This window comes from Phaethon aethereus (assembly GCF_964289735.1).
Source record: "Phaethon aethereus genome assembly, chromosome: 25".
NCBI lineage: Eukaryota > Metazoa > Chordata > Aves > Phaethontiformes > Phaethontidae > Phaethon > Phaethon aethereus.
In genome coordinates, this window is record NC_138601.1 from 7,176,611 (window position 1) to 7,202,456 (window position 25,846).

Sequence of the window (25,846 nt, forward strand, 5' to 3'; positions counted from 1 at the left end):
TTTTGGTATACACCCTTATTCAGGGTACGTATTTATGCAAAATGAAAATATGGAGGTTAGTCAGGAGCGCAGGTACATTTTAATTCAAGCCCTGAGCCCAGTATTACTCTGGTAAACGACTGTCTACAAAATGTCCTCAAGTACATAAACAGGAACTGGCTGCAATGGTAAATAATACATCACCATTTCCCTGAGGAGGCTGTGTTCTAAATTTTCTAACTTTTAGCATTTGTTTTACATTAATTTTAAATTACTATCTTGAAATGAGAAATGTTAATCTTTGAAGCCCAGTGGATAATTCCATCTTTATATGGCAATGTTGTTTAAGTAACTTTATTGTTAATAAAAATGTAGTTATTTTACTCTGAACAAGAACACGACATGCACGTAGTCTCTGTGTGACTTAAACATTTTTCCTCAGTCTTTAAAATAATTACCAAAGTGTCAGCACTGATGAGAATTTCTGAGCAATGAAAAAAAATGAACTGCAGATCACCCTTAAGACACAAGGTAACCATCAAACTCCTGGCACTCATAGCAAGCAACACTGTCTAATACCCACTCTCGAGTCACCATGGCAACACTGTTCTTTTGCTGGATTGCTGTAAGAGAAAGACACAAACGGTAAAACTATTATCAATGAGTCAAAGGAAGCTTAAGGTGAGCTTACTAACGTCATTCAGATCAAGCTATTTGCTTTATTTTAGACATTTTAAAGGCCTTGATAAGAAACAAAAGTCTAGGAACAGTGAGGTGGCACTACTAACTCCTTTTAACAATGCAGGTAATATTGCTGCTCCAAAACCAAAAGATGTTTGGCAAATGGTCAGGCAGGAAATTTTGAACACCATAGAATAAACACTAAAAGCAAAGACTGCAGTCCTTGTCATCTTTTAATTTAGGACCTCAGTTCCTGTCTGCTCAGGCATACTGAGTATGTGACAAGCAATGAGTCTCATTAAGAGAGAAGCAACAGAAAATTACTGAAGTGCTCCCAGACTGTTCTTCACTATTTCAGGATCTTTTTCTTTATGTTCTCATTTTCCCAGTGCCATGGAAACAGCTGTTGTTTCTCCTCCTGCTCCATTTTTTCACTGAACTCCACTAGTCTAACTAGCTCTCATTCATCCCACAACTCCCACTTATCTCATTTAAAAGTAAGTTAGTCTGGAACACTTGCACTTTCAGTGTCTCATGGTTTCTCTGGAGCATTTTGATTAGAGCTGGGGGGGGGAGGGGGAAGCAAAGGTGTATCAGCTTTGCAGCTAGATATTCTTTCCAAACCAAGAGAATCTTGTCCCACCTGAGGCTTTCTCCTGGATCTTACTAGTCCTCAAGGGCATGCTTCCCCACCTTTTAGAAACTACCTCCAATCAGAAAAGTTTCTATAAAGCTGATGATACGCAGGACAACTGAGCTAAGAATAGGATTTGCCTGCCAGACTACCTTTTAAAACTCCGTTGCTGGTTCTTGAGATAATATACCTTGTCCTTTAAAATTTTTCTTTCCAGACATACCACCATCTCCAGATGCAGTAGTATTTTACTTCTATTCCTCTAATCGAAACCTCTCTGGTATTTAACCATTAAAAGGACTGAGGTGATAAAGACAGTCAACGTGTACCATAAAACAGTCATGACAGTGTGTCGTTTTACCTCTGTAATCCATGTTTTCCATCCACGCATCTGGCTGCACAACCACGACAGCATTAGAATTCTAGGATTTCAGGATAAGAAAATAAAAATGCTACCATTATCTGTCTGTCATTAAATCACCCTCACACCTATCTGCAGAGCGCGATAACTGGGCTAACTCTGCTTCAGTGCATCACTTGAGAAGACTTTAGGAAGCAGTAGTAAAGGGAGAAAGACATTAGTTCCTAGGATTTTTCTGTGATTTCTCTCCAGGACTGCGGTGACTAAGTTAAGGCACTAAAGGCTTTTTAGCACTGGAAAGTGAGGCTCAGTGCTAATTTCAATAGAGATTAGCTATCTGGCCTACAGGCTGACATAGAGTAGTCTAATCAGCTTTCCACTACGTGAGCCTGTCTTCTAATACAGAGTGGCCAGAGTCTAGAACACAAGAACTGTTGCCATGCGGCTTGGCATCATTACTGCGCAGACAGTTCTCTCTAGCATATCTATATGCACCAGTCTTTGACAAGTCCATGAGGGCCAAGTAATCTTTCAACATATTGTGTATTACATTGCTGTAGACCATTGACAATGTTAAGTATAACATTTATTAACACTTACTGTTTTGTGTGTGAACAGATGAACTTGCTTCACTACAGAGGCACCACAAAGCTCCACCATCCATTCTAGATGTTCTGAAGAAATCAGATAAACAATTTATTACTTCAATGATTTACATCACGTAAACACTATTCTCTAAGCCCTCATGTGTTTGTTCCAAGATATAAACTATCATAATTTGAAATAAATGTAAGCCTTAGTAGGGAATCATAGAATCATTAAGATTGGAAAAGACCTCTAAGATCAAGTCCAACCGTCAACCCAACACCACCATGCCCACTAAACCAGGTCCTGAAGTGCCACATATACATGTTTTTTGAACACCTCCAGTAAGCCCTTTCACTTTCTAGCCTGCTGAGGAACATCAACTCACCCTCATCCTCTAGTTGGTACTAAACAAAACAAAAAACTCCTGAAAAAGCAACACCACATGCCCAAAACTTAAAGAGAAAGTCACTAACAATTTATTTCCTCTTATCATAAGGATGTAAGACATGAAATTAAAATTAAAAATCAGGAGTTACAACTGTGATTATCTCTCATTAACAAAAGTAGCCAAAGTATTTAATTGCCACCAGTTTGTTGAATTGATAGTGAAGAAGGTAAGTGTCTCAAGTACAAGAGCCATAACTGATGATCACTGCAGCAGGTGAAAGCACTGCATCCTCATACATACAATTACTGTAAATGTCAAGAGATGTGCGGATATTTCATCCAGCCAAAAATAAAGCTGTATTGGACAAATTGGAACATACCTGCTGAATAAGCCACAAAAATGGGAAGAGATGTACAAATATGTACGTAGAAAAATTCTAGCTTAAATTTTCAGAACATCTACAGTACTTTATTCAATTTTAAATTAACAAAAAGAAGCTATCCTGCCCAGCTTTTTCTTTGTATATGAACTCCTGGCTTTGTTGTGTGTTTCATTTTTAACATCTGCTGCTAGAGAGAAGATTACACTGAGGATGTGTCAATTGCTAGAAAAACAATACTTAGAAATTGTTTACTAAGACAGAAGGAAAAAAAATGCTCAAATACAAGTGTTCCACAGCATCTAAAGCAATCATCAGACAGCGTATTAATGCTCTTTTTTCATTGCTAGAGAATCAGAGATAAACTAGATAGAAGGCCTGTTTTGAAATGCAGCAAAATTGCCAGAGCAGTTCTCTGGGGATATCCAAATAGAAGAGAACACTGCTTCCATTCTGCCTGGGAATAGACCTGGATAAAGTTCTTTACCTACACTGTACTTCATGTAGGTATTTTGACAGTTTCAGAGTAAAAGAGGTACAGGACTACCAAGAAGAGGTCAAATGTAAAACTCTGGTGAATGCACACAATCCCCCTCCAAATTATTTTTTTTATGCTAAGAGTTCATTTAATTACATTAAAATAACATACCGGTAGTCATATCAGTGAAAGGTCCATAGCAACAGATCTCAAAGTCTTTAAAGATCTGAAAAAAAAGGAACATGTTAACGGTGTACGTATGGAAGCTTTAAAGGACAATACTTAATATGCTGGTTTCATTGCACTTCTAAGACTGGTTATCAAGCTATCGCTGTTTTGCAAAGTATATCTGACGCTCTTTGTAGCCTACAAAACAAAATAATATAATCAAAAGCCCCCAATCCTGTGCTATCCTATACCGGTTATAAAAAGACAGCATTCACTCTAAGCACAGTGAATCACCTGAGCATATCGGCACTGCTGATGACAAAGCTCACCTTTCACGTATAAAAATACTTAATTTGTACAACTCTGTATATATGGAACAGCAGAGAAATTGGAAGAAGTTCTACATATTCAGCTAGCTTAGCCACATATCTGAAACAGTCACAGCCGTACAGGTTTTCCTCCCTGCAGTGCTCATACCTTTTCAGTCAGAGACTGTCTAGCCCTCTTAGGACCTTGGTGGTTTCTCCCATTGATTACATCTCCTCTAACTTCAAAGTCCTCCTGGAACATAACATAAACAAGCAATCAGAAGTTAGAGACTGAGAAAACTTTCCTGGTCAGAGTTCTGGATCAGAACACGAAGAAGTTGTCAGATTTCAAAACTGGAAACCTTACAATTGTGTGCAGAAAATTAATTAAAAGGCTTTTCAAGAAAAATGATGGAGAGCTGTAACAAAACCCCTGCAGCATCTGACAATTTTTAAAGCAGCAAATTATAGCCAAACTGTATATAGTAGTCTAGCATACCATATAAAAGAAGGGGCAATATTCCAAGACTATAATTAACTTCTTAGTAAAGTCTCATTTCATAGAAATTAATTACCAGTACATAAGGTTATTTCAAGGTATTCACTTAGTTTATAGATTAATAACAAATACAGTGCTGCATTTCGTAATTTCAGGCCTACACCTGACTCAAACTCCCATTTCTCCAATACTTTCTTGAAACTTCTCCAAAACTTCCCTGCAGTCTAACCTGCTACATGAGTATGAAGAGCAGCTGCATATTTCCTGTTTACTTGGGGGGGAAAAAAAAAAAAAATTTTTTGGATTTCATTATAATTGGAGGCTCTTCTCCTTGCCTAAAGCAATGTAAGAGTGTATGACAATGTTAACAGCTGTCCCATATTCTAGCATTCCCAGTCAATTCTGTAGCAATTTTCCCCTTTCACCGCAAGCACAGGAGGGCCTTTAATACCCCTTCCTAGAGCCTTCTTGTGACTAAGATTTTTCTTCTTCACCCTGGGCTTGACAAAAGGACATATGGATTTCATACCAGAAAGTGGGCATTTCTGCTCTTTAGATATATGAAATCCACGCTGTGTCACTAATATGACATTCTCCAAAAACCTGTACTAGAGAATGAAAATCCAGATACTACCCAGGAATACAAAAATCCATATAAATCAGGGTCATATCAAATAAGCCATTTCTACTAGGAAAGGTAGTAAATCCTGGAATGAGTTTTCAGTAGTTGGCTATTATGTTCCAACATTATTTCCTTAAGCAGACAACAGATCTTTTCCTCTATGCTGTAATCCATCAATATCAGTAGGAACACTTATAAAAAACCATGCCTATAACCTGTTCCAAAAAATAATAGGGACCCGTTATGTCTTCAATAACAATGAATACATATAGCCTAAGTGTGGCTTTCGGTCCTAGCATTTGGTAAAGCTAGAATCCCAGTTTTCAGAGCCAAATTTCCATATATTAGCAGTTTAGACAATATCTGAGGCTACTAATAGGTCTGTCAATGTAACAGCATTGCTTACGCATTTGACATTTCACTCAAGATAAATGACCTACCTCATCCAGTATCCTTCCTTCTTTAAAAGACTGAATTACCCCTAAATAAAAAGAGCAGAACAGGACAAGTCATTTTACCCAGCAAAATTGTTCTTCTACTGCCAATAGTCTGACTTCATTACCTTATTAAATTGAAGGTATTTGTACTGAGCGAAACTGAATACTGTATGATGCCTTAAAGAACTTAACGAGTTCTTCTACTTTTATAAATAATACTAATTTTGCACTTAACTCAAAGATTTAAATTAAGAGGGAGGAAAGGCTTTTGTCAGGGTGCGGAGCGATCCAGTGTGGTTATCTGAAAGCAGGAAAAGTATTCAGAAGAGAAAGAAGTTTGATGATGCTGTTTGTTTGTTTTTAATTTATTTTAAAGTATCTGCAAAACATCAGATGCCAAGAAATTAAGGGATCCTTTTTTTTTTTTTTTTTTTAGTGGAACAAGTAAGAGTGTAGTTGTGATAGAAGGGCAGAGACCTTCTAGCTCCAAAACAAGTTTTAGTAAGTGGTAAGAGCTGGTAAGAACCAGCCCATAACTTACACTGATAACTAACTACCCATTTTCTTCCTGCAATACCCAGAAAGTACTTCAGTGTCCGTTCACACACCAGCTCCTTATCTGCAGAGCAAACAAGAATAAGATCTCTTTCAGTTTTGCCATTAGTCAAAAAAACCCCAAAAAACCAAAAACCCAAACTGTTCAGGTTATTTGTACCTAAAAGCAAAATATCAAGACCATCTACAGAAAGGTTCCAAAATTTTAGTGTCCTGATTCTACTAAACTGAAGGAACTGAGCAGAAAACTAATCACATGTACAACTTTTGAACACTTTTTTAAGTTATTCAGTAAAGATAAGAGGCAAGAAAAAGCATGAATATTAGTCAAGACAGAGGACACTAACAGTAGGATTCAGTGCCTAATGCTGACATAAACTTTTAGATGACTAGCCATCTAAGATCATCTTCTACTCGACCAGAACAGGCACAACTTCAGAAAGCAGTTTATCCTATCTCTGTTTTATGAAGACAGAGCAATCTACCTCACCAAAAACATATGGTCATGGTGTCTATGATACACTTCCTGAAGAAAAAGGCAAAAATTGAGTCCATAGATTGGGAATAACAGGACTTTTTGGCTTCTATGTAGGTTTTCAAAAGCAAGAAAGGCTGATGTGATAGATTGTATCCAAATATGAGCTAGCTAGAAGTGCTTCTATGAAGCAAAATGCAAGCACAGAATATAACATACTCAACACCCAGACTGGGCTCAAAATATTTTGCTTTTAAAGGACATGTTGGTTAAAAGCTAGTGAGAGGTTCTGCAGAGAGCTTAAATATAACATACGCCTAGACACAGCAATATAGTAACTTAATGTTACTGAGGAACATTAGGCTCTCCTGAAGTCAATATGTTATCTGTTTCAGAATACATTTGTGAAATTTGAAACTGTAGTATTGTACCATTGTAAGTTTCTAGAAAGTTCCTTCAAGCTTTGAATAATGGCATTCTTGAGCTCTACCAAAGACCAAAACCTAATTTGAATACCTTAATCAAGCACGCAAATAATAGTTGTGATGAAATGGTAGTTCTTTGTTCCCATGGAAGCACGCCTTCACTATCAACTACCATCAGTTATGCATACAATTAAGTCCCACTTCCAGTTTTCTATTAAAGATCAGTTTCTTTCAAAAATTTAGAATGAAACAGCATTTATAATCCCTAGAAGGAATTAGGAAACCAAAATAGCATCTTATTTCCACAATGTTTGTATCCCGTTTCTTTAGGAACTATCTTGCTTTCTTTTTGGCTGGTTCTGAACTACTTCATGTTAACGTGCTGTAAACACCTGAAAGTTGTGACCAAACAGTTGGTGTGGGGGAAAAAAAAAAAAAAAAAAATTTAGTAACATTAACTTCAAACCACACGAAGAAACAAAACATACTCTTGCTGATTCTGAGAAATAGAGTAAGAAAGATTTGCAAGTTGAAACAAAAAAATTATCAGAGAAGAAAACAATTAATACCTTCTCCTCAAACTTACTGAAATTTATTGCTGAACTGTCTGCTTGTTGGTTAGCCTAGAGTTAAAATTCTATATGGTGTGTAAATATAGGATTTGTTCACACAGCTCCCAACAAACCTGTTTTCATTACGACATGGGTTGTTCCTTCAGTAATGTGATTAGATAAAGTGCTCTGAGTTTTTCTTGCAAACTTCTGGACCACCAACTGAAAAGTAGTTAAGACAATTAATAGCTAGCAAAACAGATTAAAAAAACCCCAACAACTCCAGTTTATAGGAGTATAACCTAATAAGATAACTACTTTAAAGTAATGGGTTTATTTGTATTGGCAAATTCTGGCACACAGAATGTACATTTTCTTAAAGTCAATAATTTTGGCATCATTCAACAGGCTAAAGTAAAGAAGAGCTCCTGGTCAGTAGTTTATAAACCAAAAGCCGTATCTTCTCCTGGAAATGGATCATAGAAACAGGTTAATTAGCAACTCAGAATTGATTAATTACAGAAATCCTCACTATGGACCAGAATTTGAATAAAGAAGCAGCATCTGAGAACTTTATAGAATCATAGAATTATTAAGGTTGGAAAAGACCTCTAAGATCATCAAGTCCAACCATCAACCCAACACCACCATGCCTACTAAACCATGTCCCAAAGTGCCACGTCTATGTGTTTTTTGAACGCCTCCAGTGATGGTGACTCCACCACTTACCTGGGCAGCCTGTTTCAATGCTTGACCACTCTTTCAGTAAAGAAATTTTTCCTAATATCCAATCTAAACCTCCCCTGGCACAACTTGAGGCCATTTCCTCTCGTCCTATCGCATTAAGGGAAGCAACCAACCAACCAGCCCCCTTCTCCCTCAAGCCCCAAGGCTTTCTAGAAATAAAGCCCTCTTGCTTTGGAATAATATATTTTCCCTCTAGACAGTAGGCAGTAATTAAAAAAGTTCAAACTTCACTAAAGCTTAATAGTGCTGTTTACAGGCAGCATTCTTCATACTTTTAGGAGTGAAAAAGTTTTACTTGAGTTGCTGTATTACTGATCTGCAATTATTGTAAGATTAGTTTCCATTATACTTAGCTCTATGTCGAGGATTATGAGAGTGATCTCTAAAACTTCTGAAATATACTTACATGCTCACTTTGATTCAGACCTGATGCCACAATTGACATTTTTTTCCTGTTAGTCACAACTGGACTTGTAGCATTTTCTTTCCCAGCTGCATTGTGCAGAACAGATACAGGAAAACACACACTTCTCTTTGATTTATATTGTTGAGCACGGCTTTTATTAGCATTCTGAGCTACAAGAGAACTATCTGTTGCTTCTGCAGTTTGAGGGTTAAGAAGCCTTTCAGAGGAGGAAGAGCTATTTGGACTCCTGGTCACATTTCCAGAGAGATTTGGCAAGACACATGCACTGTTTAGCCTGGTCCCAGATTTCTGCTCATCTGCATTTTCTGAAGGAAAAAAGAAATTACTCCTTGAAACAATTTCATCCTTCTTGTAGTCATGGTGGAAGGCTGTTGCTCTACCTTTTAAGTTTAAATGCTGCAGTTACTTCCTCTCCTTATTTATTATTTCACCTTTGCCTCTATCATTACTTTTTCCTGATCTATAGCTGAGACACTAGAATACCTGTGAAACTTTGAGTAGTGTATCTGTCAAGAAGCACCAATTTATATATGAGACTGATAATAACTCCCATTACTATCAAAATGTTGTCCAACCGCATCCTGAAAGGTAGCTGTATAGCTGGGCTACCAAACAAAACCAACGAAATAAGAAGTAGCATCTTTCTAAATTGACTATGAATATATATAAATTAAAATCCCTGATTTAAAAAAAAAAAAGTTTTATCTTGCTTGTGTGTAAAAACATCAAAAAAGCAGGAAAAAAAGCAGAAATCAAAATGTGTTGGATCCCCCTTAAATGTTACCTGCTTCAAGCTGACACTGACTGTATTCTTGCACTGCTTCCTGCACAGGTTTTGTCTTTTCAGAAGGAGCTGTGTTCTTCAGAACACCGTCACACTGAAGGCCTTTCTTGAAATCTGTTCTCTTTAACAAATAGGATTTAGAAGATGGAAGCAACAATTCTGTAAACCTTGAGAGAGGGAAATCGTTTTTAATACCTTTTACCTTTAAGTATCAGAACTACATGGCAACAGCTAAGCTACTGTAATTGCTCAAAAGCTGAGAAGTATTTATTTCAAGATTTATGTATTCAAAAATACAAGATTAGAAATAAAAGTTAAAAAAAAACCCAAAAAACCAAAAAAACTCAAACAACAAAACAGCACAAACCAAAAACATTTACCTTTCTTTTTCTAACTCTCTGATTTTACTGTTGCGAGAATCACTTGGCATAACATGGAAATCATTGGCTGAAAATTCCTTTGAACAGCTGCATTTATGATTTTCAAGATTTCCTTCTGAGGTTGACTCTGCCCCTTTAAAAGAAAAAAATAATCCTTAAACAAGCAAAAAAACCAACTGTTCTTAACTGTTTCTTCAGGTAAGAAGTCAAGCATTCTCTAAAATCTCAATCTGGATACACTTTAGAGAGGCAAGTGTCCCAAAACAGAAATCTAGACAAAATACTAGGCTGTTTGAAGTATGGCTAACAACTACGTTTTATTTCACATATTAAATAATCTACAAAACTAAGATGTCAGCTATGCATTAGGTGGAAAAAGTAGGATATAAAATAGGCCGAAGGCAAACCTACACTATCTAGCGCAATTTGTTTATGAATACCCTCAACACATTACCATGCCTCTGTTCACAAGCAGTAGAGAGGCATTTGTCTGATAGCTAAAGATGCCTGTGATTTTTATCAAACCATCAATAACTCTAATCAGTTTAAGTTTTTACGAGTCTCAAATCCATATTCTAGCATAGCAATGTAAACATGCATTGTATTAATGAAATTATTTAAAGCAATTTTCCCATCCAAAGGAAACTAAACATTGATTTGCTGCCTGAATCTTCAAGCATATATACTTAAGAATTTGTCCTACTGGCTTTAGAAAGATTACATTTCAAAGTCTTCTCTATGAAATAATATTCTCGATCTGTAGTAAGGTTGAATGCCATGCAATTCAATGAGCTTTGTTAACTAAGCATGGTTTGAGCAGTCTCTTAGCGTTAAATATACTGTTAATGTTTTAATGGCTCAAAATGTCCAAAAGATGAGATAGAGAGAAAGCTGAAAACAATGCAGCTGGTAAATCAGTAACAGAAAATCCGAAGAGGATTATAGTGAGTTTCTTCCACAATAAATGACCCTACTTTCCTGTCAGGAATCCAAGTATCAAAGCAGCAGCCACAGTAGGAAGGATACTGTTACCTTAGATTTTTGAATGAATTGAAAATACCACTGTGCACCTTTCAAAGGCTCAGCCTCTTCACTTTTTTTGTCTTAACCCCCTTTTCTCCATGAAGGAACTTCCCGATGCAGATTACACTCTGACAATGAAAACTAACTTTCTGACACACAAGCAGAAGACCCATTGGTATAGCTGCACCATATTGGCTGACGATTTAACATTTTTTGTTGTTTTTTGTTTGGGGTTTTTTGTTTTGTTTTGTTTTTTTTTTAAGATAGATGTTAATCTATAGGTCTCATACTTCACATTGTACAATGCCTCATTCAAGAGATCAAAAGCAATCTACAGATCGTTTTGTGATATTTGACTAGCACCCACAGTAGTGATGAAAGTCTTTGAATTTACATAGAAAAGACTCCACAGTGAAAACCATACACAGTAAAGGCATGATAAGACACTGAATAAATTTGAAATCCAGGATGTTAAGTTATTCTAGCTGCCCTCAGAAAATAGGATAACTGACTGAAGTAAGACCACAGAATTGGAAATAAATTTTTAGTAGCAAGATAATAAAGCACTGGTGCAATTTATCTAAGAGTTCAATAAGCATTATATCTTTGGAAATCTTGAAGTCAGCCCTGTGTGCCTTTCTAGAACGCTGAGAAGTTCAGCAATGAACATGTGGACTTACTGTAGGCTTTGTTCAAAGAATGCTCTACGCTCTGTTGCAGATAGGTTGTCAGAACAGTAATCTCAGTATCTGTCTTGCTTTAACAAAGAAAAATCTTAAATAAAGACCTCTCACAATTACTTACATAGCTGGCAGCAACTCACTTTAGCCTCAATACACAATAAGCCTTTGGTGATTACTGAAGTATTCTTCACCATTTATTTACTGCCCTGTGTGCTTTCCAGCTAGGAACCCTGTGTTCATGTCCTGTTCCGGGGATTTACACACCACTATAGGTATTCGCCTCTTCTTTGCCCATCAGCAGCCTGACTTACACTCTATTACTTTTGACAGCCAATACATCCCTAACCTAATTTTTGTCTTGTTCCTTGATATGCTAAAGGACAATTTCTACCACAGCAATAAAGGCCAGGTCCTTTTGGGTGTTCAGACACTCTCCTAGTCCCTTACCCATTTCAGTGAAAAAACAAGAGTACAACTAGAACTGACGAACAAACAACATGGATTAGTACTGCCAAGCCACAAGGCCTACTCACACCATTTATGCAATTACACCACGTAATCTCACAAAGAGCTGTAACAGGAATTTTTTTAGACTAAGTGTAGTACCTAAGTTATAAATAAAACATGTATGTCTCACTGAACAGCTGAATTTACGTAAAATTCTGCTAATGTATCAATTTTAAATTAACGCTACAATTTGTGGTAGAGGGAAAAAGGAACTAGTAATAGTCATACAACTGTTTGTAAGAAAGCTGGGAAAGGTTTTCATTGCTATTTACCTCTTTGTTGTCTCATTTGTTCCATTCCAAGTGTTTCTTCACTACTGGAATGTGGCAGTTCCCTACAGATAGGTAAAAATTCACAGTCCTGACTTCCATGCTGCTTTAGCACTGCTTCAAGTACAGCCATTTCTTGCTGAAGTCTTTTTAGGTTATTTTGCATAGCATTCTTCTGCTGAAAAGGATAGACAATTTTGCCAACATTAGCAAACTCAGTTTTAAGCAGTAAGATTAATTTATTCAACAAATCCTTGAAAATTAGAAACAGCAAAATTATTTGGAATTCGTTTTACCATGTGTTCAGAAGGTGACTGTGGTGCTTTTACTGGTAACAAATAAGCACACACGTTATGTCAAAAGCAAAAAAACCCAAACAACCACACAGTCATTATTTCAGCTTAGATTGCTTACCAGAGTTTAATCAGTCAGGAAAAAAACAAACAAACAAAAAAAGAACTTCTGCACAGATTTCTTTGAAAGTCATTTTGCCCCAACTGCATTAGTTTGCATTAGCCACTTAAATTAAAATTTAACAATGGACATCAAGTATTGAGCTTCTGCACTTTCCACCATTACTGGAAGACCCAAAGACTGTTTAAAAGGAATAAAATATTTCATCCTACTCTTACTTACATTTCCTCTCAAAAATTACAATACCCTCTATTAAAAACATGCCATATACACCTCCTCATAAGAAGAGCTCAGGGGTCCAAAGGATCCTTTTAAACACCTAAAACTTTCACCATACAGGATAAAGCAGTTTCCACAGCACTGAATACATTTGTAGCTCTAAGCACTGGCACCATGTGGAACTTCCTTGTTACTGAATCAATAAAAAAAGAATACTGAAGACAGAGATTTGGCATAAGATTTACCTTGAAGTTACAGAGGACAAAAAAACCCCCAAAACACCCCCAAACAAAAAACCCCCAAAACCCAATCCACGAAACAAAACAAAACCCCAAAACCCAAACACACAACAAAAAACCCCCACACCAATCATCCAATACATAAAGTCAGGCCATTAAGCAGTAATCACAAAATTAATAGTAGAGAAAACATAGTGTGCTAGACACACCTTTCACTGGACACCGCCTGTTGGGTCTTACATCTATAATATTCTAATATGGAATGATTTGATTTAATCTTTACCCTTAGAAAGCAAGTCTCCATGCTTCTAAATAACATAATGTAGCATATCCAATCTTGTCACCAATTATTATAAATTCCTATCAATGAAGCTTTTAAATACACGAAGCAGAGGTTTCCAGCATTGGTCAAGTGTGGAGATTCATTAACTAGCATCTCGCACAATTAAGCGCTGTAATCAATACCGCATAACAAATTATGGCCATTAGAATGTAATGTTACCATGCAAGGCAAATTTGGACAAATAATGGCATACAAGCAGTTCTACAATTCTTCATTAATTATGTCCTTGGAAGTAACCTAGCGACACAAAGAATTATGATGAAAGCAGTTTCCCACTACATTGACTTCACAGCTTTCATGTACTTGCTTATATCTTAGAACGCAAACTACTTTTAGAATTTAGTGCATACACTCCCTTACCTGTGTAGTAAGTATTTCACCCTGAGAGAATGGTCCACATGAATCTTCTACATTACTTGTTTCACTATCGTATCCAGATGCTTCACCTTGAAGAAGGTGGAAGAAAATCTGAGTTAGTTAAAGAAAAAAACCATAACAAAACAAATGTTATCCATAATCTCTTACCACACAGATCTTTTAGCCAACTGTTAACTATAATGATAAAGTGACAAGCTTTGAAAACACTTTAAAAAACACAGATCTACTTTAAGTGACCATTTCGAAGAATACCACATCACACATATCTCAAAGTAAATAGAACTCAAAGTGTTTCAATAGAGATGAAAGATTCCTAAATATTTATGAAAACCATAAATATGGTCAAAATAAGCATTACAGAATTCTACAGCCAGTTTCAACAAACATTTCATCTGGTGAAACAGCTTAGGTAGGCTTTATGAAATTTTGCTGATAGATGCAAGTGTCACATGGCAATAAGAAAGCTAGCATTTCACTCAAAAATTAATTCCCATCAGACAGATTCAGTCTGGCCTCTAGTGCACAGTCTATTCATTTTTGCTCTGAACAAAGAATACTGGGAGAACTTAATTTTCAGGAAATAAACCACTGAGGCTTTTGTGTGTGTTTGTTTAGGGCTTATACATTATTTTAAAAGGGCAAGCACCACATAAATACAGAACAAAGTTCCCATGCAAACACCAAAAACCTAGGTGCAATGAAATTACAAACACAGCTGTAGAGATAAAAAGCTTGGTTTGTACCTAGGTTTGCTCCCATGTTTGGGTCTTCTTGGCATTCATCTTTGAAGTTTGTTTTGCTTCTCTTCAGCCCTCCATTACAACTTTGAAAAATTTCTTTATTCTCATTCACATTGCTCACTTGTTTGGATGTATGAAATTGTATTAAAGGTTTCTTCAGCTCTTGTGCTCCATCAACTGATTCTTCAGACATGTTGGACTGGGAAGAAAATAAGTTGACGGAGCATTCTGACTCCTGGCTTGGTGAAACACACCCATTACTTAGGGCAGCTTCAGGCATTTTCTGCATATTATTGTCATCGTGACTTTCATTGTGAGGCAATGTGATAGGACTTACTGAAGACTCTACCACAGATGTGACTTGGTTGTTGATCTGCAAAGGTGTGCTTACTGATTTGCCAAATATTAATGTCTGAAAACATGGTAAATCTTCATCCTCGCTAGATTCTTCATCTGAAGATTGCAGTTTCTGTGCTCTTCTTCGAGATCTTTGAATACCTTGAGAACTAACATTTCTATTGTGTAGTTCTTTTACCATGGTATTATCACTTCTTTTTACAAACACAGCAGATCTCTCTTTCCTATCAGTTTCAGAAAAGCTGGTGTTCTTTTCAATATCATCATCAGAGCACAGTAAACCATCAGGGGTTTCAGACAAACCTGTAAAATCACTATTCCCTTTAAGAGATTCTTCTAGAGCCTCTGTAACTAAACACTCAGGCATCCCTGTGCTAGCAGTTTGAGTTGCTGCTTCTTCATTCCCCTTTACTTGTTTTCTTTCTCTTTTGCTACTTTTTTTCCCAGTGACTTCACAGCTGAATTGAGCAGGCCTTTGCTGACAAGTTTCAGGACAAATCATTGATCTGGACGGAAAATGTGGTATTGGTCCTTTGCTGTCAACAACTTTGGCCTTTCCTGCTTGATTGCTTTCTGAACTGAAGCCTATTTCATTGACTGTGTTTAAATCAGTTCTTTTGAAAATGTGCTCTTCTGTATTACTCTGATCACTTTGGCTATTATTTTTGATTGGATTCTGTCTCAACTTGCTTTCTATCCCTATGTCAGTTGACACTGTCTTTTCATTACCTTGCTCTCCTTTTTGTGATCTGTTTTCGTCTTCCATCCTAGCAGCACCCATTCTTATTACTGTCAGATTCCCTTGATTTGCAACCTGTGAAACATCTTCTTGATGTTCCCCTGCGTGCATACATTCAGTGTTGCCAACAAAGCAAGTCACAGGACTAACACAAGCAGATTCATAGGTCTTAAGCTTCTCTTTCTCACAAACCCTACTCAAGCTCTCAGCAGTTGTTTTCTCTTCTTGCAAGTTTTCTGGTTTTAAATACTTGCTATGCTTATTTTCTACCTGATCAGCACACGCTATCTTTAAAGTTTCAGAAGCAGCATCTTCTACTGTACACGCCTTCATGGGAGTACGATAAAGGCTAAATGATAGGCGTTTTGAATGCCTAAATATATTTCGCAGATATTGTGTGTCTAACTCACTATCTTCAGCTTCCTTCGTCAATTCCAAAATATTTTTAGCCATTGTCAACTTTCCAGTTCTGAAGTCCCCTGGAACATTTTGTGCATCATGTCTACTATCCTGGGGAAAAGTAGTACGTGATTCTCTCATCTCTTCAGTCGGGTGGGAAGCAGTGTGCAGAACAGTCATTGAGGGAGACTGTAGGTGCAAAGGGCTACCTAGTATTTCACCTTCTTGAGAACCTGCATCAGGTGCAAAGCAACTACAGTTTGAATGCTGGCATGAAGATGTAGGATTGAAGAGACTTTTTCCAGTTTCTGCAACGTCAGATGAATTCTTTAGACTAATCTGTATTTCATTTGCAGCCAGATCTCCACCCTTCAGATTAGTGAGTGGCTTGTAACTCAGCATACCCTGGGGCTCACACAAGTCTTTGCATTCAGAAGTGTGAACTAATACATTCCCTCGGACTCCAAAGAAAGACCCTTCATGCACACTGTCATACTTTCTTGCTCCCTTAATTACTACTCTTTTTCCTGTTTCTTTTGTTATTTCTTCAGAAAGTAACTGAAGTCTCCTGCTGCGCCTGACTTGTCTTCGCTCAGAATCAGCTTTCCTTGGTTCTCCACTGCTTGAATAGCTATCAATCTGTGGCTCAGATGGATCTGGGGAAACAGAGTTTCTATCCACTACTAACTGTAGAGCACACACAGTTCTAGTAGAATGCCTGCATCTTTTTGCTGCAGAACTACTTTTTTTAGTGCTTTTCTGATCACAGTTATTCAGTTTCAGCTCCCCATCAGAGTACTTGCCAGTCACCTTTTCAGCAGCTTTCTTCCATATGGATCCTCCTCCTTCATCAAGTTCTGCTCGTGTATTATCCTCTCTACTTTCAGACAGGTGACTCTCATTAACAGCAGAGCTTTGATCACATTTTTTCTTTTCAGCATCTCCAGGGCACCAGTTAATACTTTGAGGGCAGTCATCTGCCTCTTCCATACCTTTTTTCTTGATGAAATCCTCAGGCTGCAGGAGAGAGGCAGTCTTCCTTCTTTGCTTTAGTCTGTCTTTACTGGAATTATTCAAGCACTTCTCATCAGCAGCTGCATCTTCCTTTTTTGTAGTAGGTAAAATCTCTCTCAAGATAGAGGGATTTGACTTCCTCCCTCTCTTGTATGTTTTCCCAAATATTTTGTCTTTGATGCTATCTGCTGTTTGTTTTGACCATCTTTTGTTTCTTTCAACCACTTCAGTTTCCATGGAATCTACCATAGGGTCAGTCTTTTCTGAAATACAGGAATCTTTATCTGATAAACATGCATCTCCTTCACCTGAAACATCAGTTGCTCCAGCAGAATCATCCTGGGAAGAATTGGAAGACAGAATCTCATTGCTTTTTGAAAACCATTCATTGACTTTCTGAATGCTTCGCTTCAGTCTCTTCCTAGAGACTTGACTCTGGGTAGCACAGTGAAGTGTCTCTGGCTTAAGTAGTTTCTCCACAGGAAGTTCTTTTTCATGGGAAGAATCATTCTTGGGTTCATACGTTTCCACAGCTTCCACACTTTGTACAACAATATCTATTTCCGTGCTTTTATCCAACCTGCTCTCTGAGCTATCTTTTAAGTCAAACTCTTTGCTTTTACTGTTGCACTGAGTTTGCTCTGCATCCATTTCTTCTGTGTTCTTAAAGAAAGATGTGTCCCCATTCCTTAAGGGACTGGCATTACCTATTCTGTCACACTGCTCTGTGAGTAGGTCTACAGCAAGAACATTTAAAGGAAAACTCTGGCATTCAGTCGTATTCACTTGGCCAAGTTTGGCATATTCAGTGATGCTCCGAGTGCTTTTCTTGCTCAAGCCTTCCTTCGAGAAATCACTTTCACCTGAAGATTTATAGGTATTATAAATTATTAAGCCCCATTTTACATGCACAAGAACAATGATAAGCTTAATGGTTACTTTGTTTTAAAAGAACCGTTCTTATTTCCTCCCAAAATAGAATACTACACTGCACAAATCTCCCTCTAGAGAAAGGGAGAAAAATCAAATTACATATTACATATGTTCACCCAACTTCTTACATGAATGAACAGACAGTGCTCTCAGCCTGTATTATAAGGGATAATATGGCTTATGCAGAATAGAGTAAGTTTTGCACTTTGATCAAGTTACTTTTTTCCCTTCTGTTCCTGTGCACAAAATACCCACATTTTAAGTATCTAGTCTACAGGTATAGTCTTGTATTATACTGTCACTAGCTGTAGGCATCAACAAAATTATAATGTACAACAGCACAAGTATATATATTTAATAATGTGAAATAAAAATGTTAACTTGGTGTCTTCCTTTCAAGCTTAATCATTTTTGTCACCAAAATAACATACCTATGACATTTGGTAGAATTATTTCTTTAGCAGCCACTTTGTCAGGATGTGTATTGCAAGAATATTCACTCCCCTTCTCAGCACTCTTAAATTCTTCTAGCTTTTCTTGAGATGAAATCTGAAGCACTTCTTTGTCTTCTAACCTGTTGGGAAGGGAAATCTACTTTCATTACAGAGAAAACCACAATAGACATAATAGAAGATGATGACTGACACTTGCCACAACTAGACCCCTTCAGAGTTTCAGGCCATTTCTTTAAAAGATCCCCTCCCACATTCCTGAATTTAACATTTACTTTCTAAAGCATAGTACATGCTTTCCTCTTGAAGATCTAATGTCTGTGTAAGCAACAAAACATTTAGAAAACAACTTTAAAGCATATTATATGACAAACTGATGGGAGTCAGCTACCCATTCTACTCTGATGCCCTCAAAGTTGAAAATCACTTGTCAGCTTGAAGAATTCTCTCAGTCCTAAAGCAGGAAACTAAAACATGGGAATAAGAGTACTGAACTACTGTCTTTCGAAAATATGTATTCCTTAACCACCTTTACTTACCCAGTATTGCTTGCCTGTTTAAAAAGCTCTTCAGATGAATCAGAGCCTAAAAACAAATCAGCTGGTTGAAATGATTCAGAGAAAGACCACTTGCCAGATTCAGTGTTTATGATCACAGAAAAATGCGTGCTTAGTTCATTCCAGAGGCAGATGCTTTCAACTTTTATCAGATGAAATCAGGTTCAATTGTTCAGTATTTTACCTAATTATAATGATTTCTATGTATTAATATCTACAGGGTTCTAGCATAAAATTCTGTTTAAGTACAGTGACTGGTAACAGAGAGCTACTACGAGTTAATTAGCTAGGAGTTATTTTCTAATTTCTAAATTTATGCATGAAACAGCTGCTAGTATTTAGAATTTAACTGGAAGTCAGGGCAATATATTTGAATATCTGTCTTGGATCCTTTGATCTTGGTAGAAGCAATAAGGAAAAAAGAGAGACAATGAACACTATCTGTTAAAAAGGAACAATTCTTTCCTTGAAGGAAGAGGGAGAAAAACTATGCACAGCGTCTATCATGTTTCTCACAGCAGTCAGCACCAGATAAAAAGCAAGTTCTGAAAAGCTAGGGTAGACAGAAATGAAATATTATTTTCTCAATTAGATTTCATTCTTATATTTGGTTATTAACTAGAGCCTCAAGCACTGCTGACAAGGCTTAATATTCTTTAGAAAACAGTAGCTATCATTAGTTATAACAACTACAACTTTTTTCACATCTGTAAGCATCTTTTCTTTGGATCTTGTACACTGAGCCTTAAAAGTTTACTACAGCTGCATTATTTCCTACAATATAATAAATTATGTAAAAACACCTTTGATTTACAAACTTTGAATTGTTCTCATTTTGGGTGTTAAGGAGAAATTAAGTGTTTATAAAGACTTTGAACTTCATCACCTTTCATTACTTAGCAAGCATTATACATAAGCTCAACTAGCGGATCTACAACAGATCTTACCAAACTCTATATAAATCTCTTTTTCAGAGTCACATTTCTGGGCTTTGATTCTTAGGGGACATCTTTTGACCCTGGTATCTGTAAGCTGTGTATCCACATTAGCTTCCTGCCGACAGAAGAATAGAAAGGAACAATTATTTACAACAGTAGGCCATTTCCAAAAAATAAGTAATTATTTAAACTACAGCGGGGGGTGGAGGGGGCTTACATATGAACTAAGTATTTAAATTGGCAGCCTCTATACAAAAATCCAATACATGTAATTTATTGTCCTGGTATCAGTAATGGAGTGTGTTAAAAGAAATCATTATCACGCATTTAACAGCTCAAAAAATTAACAGTTTTATCTTAATATTCTATTCAGCATGAACTAGGTGAGACAAGAAACAATGTACCATGAACAAACTCATGTACTTCTTAAGACATATTCATGGTCTTACCACTAAAAAGGTAAAAAGCCTACCAAGAGTTAGACAGCCTTATTAAACAAGGAGTACGAAAAAGCTTTCAACCCTAGTTTCAGAAAGGGAAGAGCATCTTCAGTCATAGGCTTGCCAAGCTGGCGAAGAGGAATTTAAACTAAAGTTGCCAGGGGAGAGGAACCTCAATCCATCCTGCTACTATCAGTTTGACGCCAGTGCCAGCAATAGATGCCCAGAGCTTTGAGAAGGATCACAGGTCAGCAGAAGGGCACCTGAAGAGCAGCACAAAGGAATTCCAGCCACTCTAGTCAGTAAGTCAGCTTCATCAGTGGCCCAACTTCAATGCCTCTATGCAAACGCATGTAGCATGAGGAATAAACAAGGAGTCCGAGATGTGCGCATGCCTGCAGGGCTATGATCTTATTGGCATCACAGAGATGTTGTGGGATACCTCCTATGACTGGAGCATTGGAATGGAAGGATACGGGCTCTTTAGGAAGGACAGGCAGGGTAGACAAGGAGGGGGTGTCACTCTCTATCTCAATAACCAGATGGAGTGCGTGGAGCTAGGCATGGGGATGGATGAGGAGCCGACCAAGAGCTTATGGGCCAGGATTAAAAAGAAGGCAGGGACAGGTGACACTATAGTGGGGGTCTGCTACAGGCCACCCAACCAGGAAGACCGAGCAGATGAGGCCCTCTGTAGACATATAGCAGCAGCGTCACGTTCACAAGCCCTGGTCCTCATGGGGACTTCAACCACCCCAATATCTGTTGGAGGGACAACACAGCAAGGCATAAGCAATGCAAGAGATTCCTGGAATGCATTGATGGTAACTTCCTTCTCCAAGTGATAGAGGAGCCCATGAGGAGAGGTGCTATGATGGACCTGGTTCTCGCCCAACAAGGAGGGGCTGGTGGGGAATGCGAATCTCAAGGGCAGCCTTGGCTGCAATGACCACGAGATGGTGGAGATCAAGATCCTTAGGGCAGCAAGGAGGGTGCACAGCAAGCTCACTACCCCAGACTTCAGGAGACCAGACTGGCCTCTTCAGGGATCTGCTTGGTAGAGTACCTTGAGATAAAGCCCTGGAGGGAAGAGGGGCCCAAAAAAGCTGGTTAATATTCAAGGGTCACCTCCTCCAAGCTCAGGAGTAATACATCCCAACAAAAAGGCCGTCAGGCAAGAATACCAGGAGGCCTGCAGGGGTGAACAAGGAGCTCCTGGACAAACTCAAACACAAAACGGAAGCCTACAGAGGATGGAAACAAAGACAGGTAGCCTGGGAGGAATACAGAGAAATTGTCCAAGAAGCCAGGGATCAGGTTAGGAAAGTTAAAGCCCTGATAGAATTAAATCTGGCCGGGGATGTCAAGGGCAACAAGAAAAGCTTCTACAGGTATGTCAGTGATAAAAGGCAGCCTAGGGAAAATGTAGGCTCTCTCTGGAAGGAAACGGGGTACCTGGTTACAGAAGGCTGAGGTACTCAATGACTTTTTTGCCTCAGTCTTCACTGGCAAGTGCTCAAGCCACACTGCCCAAGTCGCAGAAGGCATAAGCCGGGACTGGGAGAGTGAGGAAGTGTCCACTGTAGGGGAAGATCAGGTTTGAGACCATCTAAGGAACCTGAAGTTGCACAAGTCCATGGGACCTGATGAGATGCATCCAAGGGTCCCAAGGGAACTGGTGGAGGAAGTTGCTAAGCCACTATCCATCATATTTGAGAAGCTATGGCGGTCCAGTGAAGTTCCCACTGACTGGAAAAGGAGAAACATAATCCTCATTTTTAAAAAGAGGAAAAAGAAAGACCTACAGGGAACTACAGGCCAGTCAGTCTCACCTCTGTGCCCATTAAGATCATGAAGCCGATACTCCTGGAAACTATGCTAAGACAATGGAAAATAAGGAAGTGATTGGTGACAGCCAAAATGGCTTCACTAAGTGCAAATTACGCCTTCTATGATGGGGCTACAGCGTTGGTGGGTAAGCGAAGAGTGACTGAGGTCACCTGCCTGGACTTGTGCAAAGCATTTGACACTGTCCTGCACGATACCCTTGTCTCTAAATTGGAGAGACATGGATTTGACAGATGGACCACTTTGTGGATATGGAATTGGCAGGATGGTCGCACTCAAAGAGTTGTGGTCAGTGGCTCAATGTCCAAATGGAGACCAGTGACAAGTGGTGTTCCTAAGGGGTCAGTACTGGGACCGGTGCTGTTTAGCATCTTTGACATGGACAGTGGGACTGAGTGCACCCTCAACAAGTCTGCTGACAACACCAAGCTGCGTGGAGCGGCTGACACACTGGAGGGGAAGTGATGCCATCCAGAGGGACCTTCACAGGCTTGAGAAGTGGGCCCATCTGAACTTCATGAAGTTCAACAAGGCCAAGTGCAAGGTCCTGCACATGGGTCAGGGCAATCCCAAGCACAAATACAGGCTGGGCAGAGAATGGATTGAAAGCAGCCCTGAGCAGAAGGACTTGGAGGTCTTGGTTGATGAAAAGCTCAACGCGACCCAGCTATCTGTGCTTGCAGCCCAGAAAGCCAACTGTATCCTGGGCTGCATCAAAAGAAGTGACCAGCAGGTTGAGCGACGCGATTCACCCCCTCTACTCCGCTCTCGTGAGACCCCACTAGAGTACTGTGTTCAGCACTGGGGCCTCTAACAGAAGTACATCGATGTGTTGGAGGGAGTCCAGCAGAGGGCCACGAAGATGATCGAAGGGCTGGAGCACCTCTCCTGTGAGGACAGGCTGAGAGAATGGGGGCTGTTCAGCCTGGAGAGGGCTCCAGGGAGACTGTACAGCAGCCTTCCAGTACCTGAAGGGGGCCTACAAGAAAGCTGGAGAGGGACTTCTTACAAGGGCATGTAGTGATAGGACAAGGGGTAATGGCTTTAAACTGGAAGAGGGTAGATTTAGATTAGATATAAGGAAGAAATTCTTCACTATGAGGGTGGTGAGGCAGTGGAACAGGTTGCCCAGAGAAGCTGTGGATCCCTCCTCCCTGGAAGTGTTCAAGGCCAGGCTGGATGGGGCTTTGAATAATCTGGTCTAGTGGAAGGTGTCCCAGCCCACGGCAGAAGGGTTGGAACTAGGTGATCTTTAAGGTCCTTTCGAACCCAAACCATTCTATGAGTCTATGATTCTAGTTCAGTAACAGAATATATTATGGCAATATTATCTTTAAGTTCAGGTCATTTTATGCAAACAACTTTTTAAAGTAGGTTAGGAAGACAAAAATATTTAGATGTCCCTGTCTGCAATAATATTCAAGTCAAACAGTGATCTGAAAGCAAACTAAAATCTCCTATTCCATTAATTTATGTATATGCATGTATACATATTCCAAATAAAACACTAAACAATCCATCAAAATTAATTAGGCATTAAAATTAAAAAAAAAAAAAAAAAAAAAGGAATACCAAGGTGCAGTTTTCTTGTCCATTTTCTTCATCACTTTTTTTCCTTTTTCTGAAGCCCTTACTTTGGATAACAGAACTTTCTTTACACAGGAACTCAGCAGCAGTGGCTTCTGTGGATGTTTTAGGGAAGTGATGACTATTTAAAACTGAAAAATGTCAATAAGAAAATAAAAGCAAAAGTATTTTCTTACACTGAGCATGACAACAGATATTACATGTTAATAAAATAGCCTTGTGTAGATCCTACGCAACTAGCACATATACAGCTAAAATACAATTATGAAAAGAAAGAAATCTGTTTAAATTATTAGTCCGATTGTTCTTTATGAGTACTCTTCAAGTATTAACTAAAATCTTAATCTTGCCAACTAATTTTCCCAACCAATTTTGCTTCTATGGATATCTAGCAAGAACAGGATCTAATATTAGTGATTTTATAATGACTGAACAAGTTGAAAATACTTTGAGCCTAGTTTTTATACCATAATATGCTACCAAAAAAACCAAACTGAACCCCACAAACCACCACCTGCCCCCAACAACAATATCTTGTTTCCCAAAATACAAACGCACGCGTGTCTAACTTGCCTATACCCTTTGCAAGGCACCAAGTACTAGAAAGGATTAATTTGGATACCGAAAGGATATATCTGAATGGGACAAGTTAACATACACTGTTATAGCACTTGCTAGTTCAGGCTCCAAGACTAAGAAGTAAAAGCTGCAAGGTTGGGCGTAATCAAGAGCAGGACTTTGCTACACAGTTATAGATTAAAGACTATTTGATACATATTCAGCTATATTCCAGGAACTGAAAATAAGATTGCTTGGAGTCATCAAACGCACAGTAAAACTCCTTAAGACTGTTAAAGAGGTTATTGTAGGAAAACCTCAGGAACTTAATGGAACTTATGCTTCTACATCCAAGAAAAATGATAATTCTTCCCACGTTGAATACTGCACAGTAAGTGACATACCTTGCAAATAATTATGACACAAATGTCAAAATCTTATTTTTAAAAAAGTGGGGAGCATACATTCACAACACTTACACTTTACTCCAGTGTCAAGCTCAAACGCATGGATAGTTTCAAACAACCCTTCAATTAGTTGCTTAAATCTGGAATTTTCTTTCAGACTTCTGAAATAACAACACCACATGAGTTGATGCAAGACAAATGTATAGGTAAACTATTAATAGTTCTTCTAGAATTTAGGCTGAACAAAAAATGGAGTAAAACTGCAAAGTGGAAGATGAGATTATGAGAAATTGTTGCCAAGGAATAACACCACAATTCCCCAAAACAAACATTACTACAGGAACTAAAACTACCACAAAGTGAGAATTTCCTGTTTTTCCTCATGAAGGTTTAGCACAGAGAAACTAGTTGTACTGATTGGATATTATACACATGTATATTGGACATTGTAATATAATACAGTCTATACCTGGCAGCACAAACATTCGGTAAGAATGGTGTCTTCACCTGTGATCACTTGAAAAAGTTTGTATTGAGGTAAGGCACTAAAGAGTTACTCCTTTGGAAACTGACAGTTTACTTAATAACCACCTTCTCCTGTTTATCTCAGTCTTCTGCTAAGACATTTTTAAGACAGATTAACTTTTCCTTAGAGTTCAAACTTCTCATCCTCAAGCCCACTTGCAAAGATGCATTACCTTTTGGTAACTTCAGTCTTACACAGAGGACACTGTATCACACCTTTTTTCTTTTTGCTGAGGAGTTTGAACATGCAGAACCTAGGAAAAAAGAATTATCACAATCGTAACAAAAGGGAGGATTTTATTTTCTTTAAAACTGATCCTAGGCGTGCACCACGCCTTGATAGATCCTTCACTATCAAGCTGAATGTCTGTATTCTTGTTATGGTGTTACAATGAACTAATCAATGCTCTT

General features: G+C 38.2%; 1 protein-coding gene across 1 annotated transcript; it reads right to left on the reverse strand.

Moving 5' to 3' along the window:
* Positions 1-498: 498 nt before the first annotated feature.
* BRCA1 (BRCA1 DNA repair associated) lies at positions 499-25,689 on the reverse strand (the record flags this gene model as incomplete). The annotated part of the gene is made up of 20 exons (XM_082010634.1): positions 25,609-25,689; positions 24,983-25,071; positions 23,931-24,076; positions 20,080-20,185; positions 19,115-19,160; positions 18,555-18,697; positions 14,685-18,053; positions 13,924-14,009; positions 12,352-12,526; positions 9,867-9,999; positions 9,487-9,653; positions 8,682-9,007; positions 7,663-7,750; positions 6,064-6,141; positions 5,526-5,566; positions 4,134-4,217; positions 3,660-3,714; positions 2,256-2,329; positions 1,656-1,716; positions 499-602 (listed from the first exon to the last, which is right to left on the reverse strand). Exons 1-20 carry the CDS (start codon positions 25,680-25,682, stop codon positions 499-501), a joined length of 5,445 nt encoding a protein of 1,814 aa, XP_081866760.1. The 5' UTR covers positions 25,683-25,689.
* Positions 25,690-25,846: the final 157 nt, after the last annotated feature.